Source organism: Poromitra crassiceps (genome assembly GCF_964638095.1).
Source record: "Poromitra crassiceps genome assembly, chromosome: 3".
NCBI lineage: Eukaryota > Metazoa > Chordata > Actinopteri > Beryciformes > Melamphaidae > Poromitra > Poromitra crassiceps.
This window is the reverse complement of record NC_139625.1, coordinates 40078748-40083747: the sequence shown is the minus strand read 5'-3', so window position 1 is coordinate 40083747 and position 5000 is coordinate 40078748. Positions and strand designations below refer to the sequence as shown.

At 50.8% G+C, this 5000-nt stretch overlaps 1 protein-coding gene across 1 annotated transcript in view; it reads right to left on the bottom strand.

The window, feature by feature from the left end:
* LOC310773104 (ryanodine receptor 3) overlaps nt 1-5000 on the bottom strand; it is a gene marked incomplete at both ends in the record, with an annotated part of 192734 nt that overhangs the window by 37364 nt on the left and 150370 nt on the right. Inside the window, 3 exon segments of the mRNA XM_083633021.1 lie at nt 460-629; nt 4570-4690; nt 4809-4917. Of these exon segments, the coding sequence (XP_083489147.1) occupies nt 460-629; nt 4570-4690; nt 4809-4917 (400 nt within the window).

Here is a 5000-nt window from a genome sequence, read left to right as displayed (position 1 = left end):
AGATATTCCAGTCTTAACCAAGGGCTCACCATGCAGTCCAGGGAATCAGCACAGGTCGAACCCCCCTGGCTAATGCACTGTACATAGCAAACACAACATACATTGTATACACACACGCACGCACGCACGCACGCACGCACGCAAAGGGGAACCCGCTCACATGCTCCCTTCTTAAAATAGTTGACTTTACTACACTCGGAAATGGAACTGTTTGAGCTTTGACCAATCTTTTTCATCACTTAAAATAAATAAACTATAAAAGTTTATTGTTAATAAATGTGAGTAAAGCAGGGAATGTCTGAGCAAGCGATAGAAACTTGAACCGAGGCTTAACGAGCAGCTCTTCATTAGCATAAAATGTTGTCCGATAGTATTGATCCTGAGACTTCTTAATGGAGTTGATGTTAAAGAGGCTGGCCGTTTGTTACCGTTCCCCCTGCTGTGGCCGGCCCCACCTACCGTATCCAGAGAGGTGGAGGCCCTCAGGTCAGGGAGGAAGCCCACCTCCAGCAGGTGGAGCAGAAAGCTCTGGTCCTCAATGCCGTACACCCTGTCCAAAAACAGCACCATGGGGGCCTTGTGGTCCGGACAGAAACAAGCCGACATGTCCGGCTCCGTCACCGATCCGTCTGAGAGAGAAAGGAAGAGAGTAAGGAAAAGAAAGCACAGTTAACAGAAATAACACGACCACTTTTTCCACATAAACACACATTTCTTCCACCATACAGTATAATCCACACAGCTGTCTAGTGTAACACTAGCCTACACTAGATATAATGTCATTGTCATTTCTGATTAGGGGAGTCATGTGTATTCATCAGGCAGCATGCGGCTTGTGGAGTTTTCTGGTGGATCCACGGCTCCCTGCCTCTGCTCTCGGCCTGTTGACAGAGCTCTCCATGCCTCTGCTCTCTGCCTGTAGACCAGGGGTGTCAGACTCATATTAGGTAGAGGGCCGGATTTGTTCAACTGAGACCTCATGGGGGCCGGATTTGTTTTTTTACTAAAATCAATTCGACTCATTTACCCATTTATTCACAAAAGAAATACTGCTCTTTCCATTTCTCTTGAAACTGCCTGCATTCTGTGTCAACCTTTCTCTTTTTCGACAGCATCTTGTTGATTCCTTTGCTTTTTGGTAGGTAGCCGAATGCGCAATTCAATTCCAGCGTGGCATCATGGCGGCTTTGTTTACACCTGATGACCTACTGACATACTTCCTTGTAGTGCAGGTTAATTAACTTATGAATGAACTCTTAGCTTGCTTATTAGCCACACGTAGTTCATGATAATGGGGTGCGAATTTAATAATAATAATAATAATAAAAATAATAAAAAAATAAATGAATATTCCAAAACATCTCGCGGGCCGGATGAAACCTGCCCCGCGGGCCGTATCTCTGACATCCCTGCTGTAGACAGAGCTCTCCCTGCCTCTGTTCTCTGCCTGTAGACAGAGCTCTCCCTGCCTCTGCTCTCTGCCTGTTGACAGAGCTCTCCCTGCCTCTGCTCTCTGCCTGTTGACAGAGCTCTCCCTGCCTCTGCTCTCTGCCTGTAGACAGAGCTCTCCCTGCCTCTGCTCTCTGCCTGTTGACAGAGCTCTCCCTGCCTCTGCTCTCTGCCTGTAGACAGAGCTCTCCCTGCCTCTGCTCTCGGCCTGTTGACAGAGCTCTCCCTGCCTCTGCTCTCTGCCTGTTGACAGAGCTCTCCCTGCCTCTGCTCTCGGCCTGTTGACAGAGCTCTCCCTGCCTCTGTTCTCTGCCTGTTGACAGAGCTCTCCCTGCCTCTGTTCTCTGCCTGTTGACAGAGCTCTCCCTGCCTCTGCTCTCTGCCTGTTGACAGAGCTCTCCCTGCCTCTGCTCTCTGCCTGTTGACAGAGCTCTCCCTGCCTCTGCTCTCTGCCTGTAGACAGAGCTCTCCCTGCCTCTGCTCTCTGCCTGTTGACAGAGCTCTCCCTGCCTCTGCTCTCTGTCTGTTGACAGAGCTCTCCCTGCCTCTGCTCTCTGCCTGTAGACAGAGCTCTCCCTGCCTCTGCTCTCTGCCTGTAGACAGAGCTCTCCCTGCCTCTGCTCTCGGCCTGTTGACAGAGCTCTCCCTGCCTCTGCTCTCTGCCTGTAGACAGAGCTCTCCCTGCCTCTGCTCTCGGCCTGTTGACAGAGCTCTCCCTGCCTCTGCTCTCTGCCTGTTGACAGAGCTCTCCCTGCCTCTGCTCTCTGCCTGTAGACAGAGCTCTCCCTGCCTCTGCTCTCGGCCTGTTGACAGAGCTTGCCGGGTGGCAGCAGCAATTTTAAGAGGCAAGTGTTGCCGCGCTTATGCAGATCAATCAATAGAGCAAGACAGGCCGCTATAGAAATGATCTGGCTTACTCAGAGCTAGGGGAGTGTGCAGTAAAGCATTATCAGAGCAGGGGAGTGTGCAGTAAAGCGTTCTCAGAGCAGGGAGGTGTGCAGTAAAGCGTTCTCGGAGCAGGGGAGTGTGCAGTAAAGCGTTCTCAGAGCTAGGGGAGTGTGTAGTAAAGCGTTCTCAGAGCTAGGGGAGTGTGCAGTAAAGCGTTCTCTGAGAAGGTGTGTGTGCAGTAAAGCGTTCTCAGAGCAGGGGAGTGTGCAGTAAGCGTTCTCAGAGCTAGGGGACTGTGTAGTAAAGCGTTCTCGGAGCAGGGGAGTGTGTAGTAAAGCGTTCTCAGAGCTAGGGGAGTGTGCAGTAAAGCGTTCTCAGAGCTAGGGGAGTGTGCAGTAAAGCGTTCTCAGAGCTAGGGGAGTGTGTAGTAAAGCATTCTCAGAGCTAGGGGAGTGTGCAGTAAAGCGTTCTCAGAGCTAGGGGAGTGTGTAGTAAAGCGTTCTCAGAGCTAGGGGAGTGTGTAGTAAAGCGTTCTCAGAGCTAGGGGAGTGTGCAGTAAAGCGTTCTCGGAGCAGGGGAGTGTGCAGTAAAGCGTTCTCAGAGCTAGGGGAGTGTGCAGTAAAGCGTTCTCGGAGCAGGGGAGTGTGCAATAAAGCATTCTCGGAGCTAGGGGAGTGTGCAGTAAAGCATTCTCGGAGCAGGGGAGTGTGTAGTAAAGCGTTCTCACAGCTAGGGGAGTGTGCAGTAAAGCGTTCTCAGAGCTAGGGGAGTGTGTAGTAAAGCGTTCTCAGAGCTAGGGGAGTGTGCAGTAAAGCGTTCTCAGAGCTAGGAGGAGTGTGCAGTAAAGCGTTCTCAGAGCTAGGGGAGTGTGCAGTAAAGCGTTCTCAGAGCAGGGGAGTGTGCAGTAAAGCGTTCTCGGAGCAGGGGTGTGTGTAGTAAAGCGTTCTCAGAGCAGGGGAGTGTGCAGTAAAGCGTTCTCAGAGCAGGGGAGTGTGCAGTAAAGCGTTCTCGGAGCAGGGGAGTGTGTAGTAAAGCGTTCTCAGAGCTAGGGGAGTGTGCAGTAAAGCATTCTCAGAGCTAGGGGAGTGTGTAGTAAAGTGTTCTCAGAGCTAGGGGAGTGTGCAGTAAAGCGTTCTCAGAGCTAGGGGAGTGTGTAGTAAAGCGTTCTCAGAGCTAGGGGAGTGTGTAGTAAAGCGTTCTCAGAGCTAGGGGAGTGTGCAGTAAAGCGTTCTCAGAGCAGGGGAGTGTGCAGTAAAGCGTTCTCGGAGCAGGGGAGTGTGTAGTAAAGCGTTCTCAGAGCTAGGGGAGTGTGCAGTAAAGCATTCTCAGAGCTAGGGGAGTGTGTAGTAAAGTGTTCTCAGAGCTAGGGGAGTGTGCAGTAAAGCGTTCTCAGAGCTAGGGGAGTGTGTAGTAAAGCGTTCTCAGAGCTAGGGGAGTGTGTAGTAAAGCGTTCTCAGAGCTAGGGGAGTGTGCAGTAAAGCGTTCTCAGAGCTAGGGGAGTGTGTAGTAAAGCGTTCTCAGAGCTAGGGGAGTGTGTAGTAAAGTGTTCTCAGAGCTAGGGGAGTGTGTAGTAAAGCGTTCTCAGAGCTAAGGGAGTGTGTAGTAAAGCGTTCTCAGAGCTAGGGGAGTGTGCAGTAAAGCGTTCTCAGAGCTAGGGGAGTGTGTAGTAAAGCGTTCTCAGAGCTAGGGGAGTGTGTAGTAAAGCGTTCTCAGAGCTAGGGGAGTGTGCAGTAAAGCGTTCTCAGAGCTAGGAGGAGTGTGCAGTAAAGCGTTCTCAGAGCTAGGAGGAGTGTGTAGTAAAGCGTTCTCAGAGCTAGGGGAGTGTGTAGTAAAGCATTCTCAGAGCTAGGGGAGTGTGTAGTAAAGCGTTCTCAGAGCTAGGGGAGTGTGCAGTAAAGCGTTCTCAGAGCTAGGGGAGTGTGTAGTAAAGCGTTCTCAGAGCTAGGGGAGTGTGCAGTAAAGCGTTCTCAGAGCTAGGGGAGTGTGTAGTAAAGCGTTCTCAGAGCTAGGGGAGTGTGTAGTAAAGTGTTCTCAGAGCTAGGGGAGTGTGCAGTAAAGCGTTCTCAGAGCTAGGGGAGTGTGCAGTAAAGCGTTGTGCTGATTAAAAAGGCATGAGCTGCGGGATGAAATCGATAACCTTCTGCCTCGCACTGAATGTTCAGAGTTTCTAGGCTTCCTTTTGCGTCAGGAAAATGAATTAAATGTGGCCTCTGATGGTTGTGGATGGGGTACCTTTGTTGGTGATGGGCATTTTGAGGGGTATGCTGATGATTCCCACCAGGTCCTCAGTGGGCACCAGAGATCGCAGGATGGCCCGGATACGCAGGGCTTCACCTTTTCCCTTGTTGATGAGCTGAAGGAGGGGAAAAGGAAGGAATGGAGTGTCAAAGCAAAAAAACAAATAAACAAACAAACAAACAAACAATCTAAACTGTGTGATATAGTCCTCTGATGCATCCATCAAAACGTACATGCATCTCTGGGGCGCAACGTCCCAACAGGTCGATGAGGGCAGAGTAGAAGGACATGATGGCATTGCCCATGTGAACCACCTCTTCCTCATCATCACCATCAGCGGACCTGCCAGCAGAAAAGGTGGTGGAGAAAAATTGGCATAGGGACAGAGACAGAGAGGAAAAACTGTTTTCAAAGGGCCTCTTAGT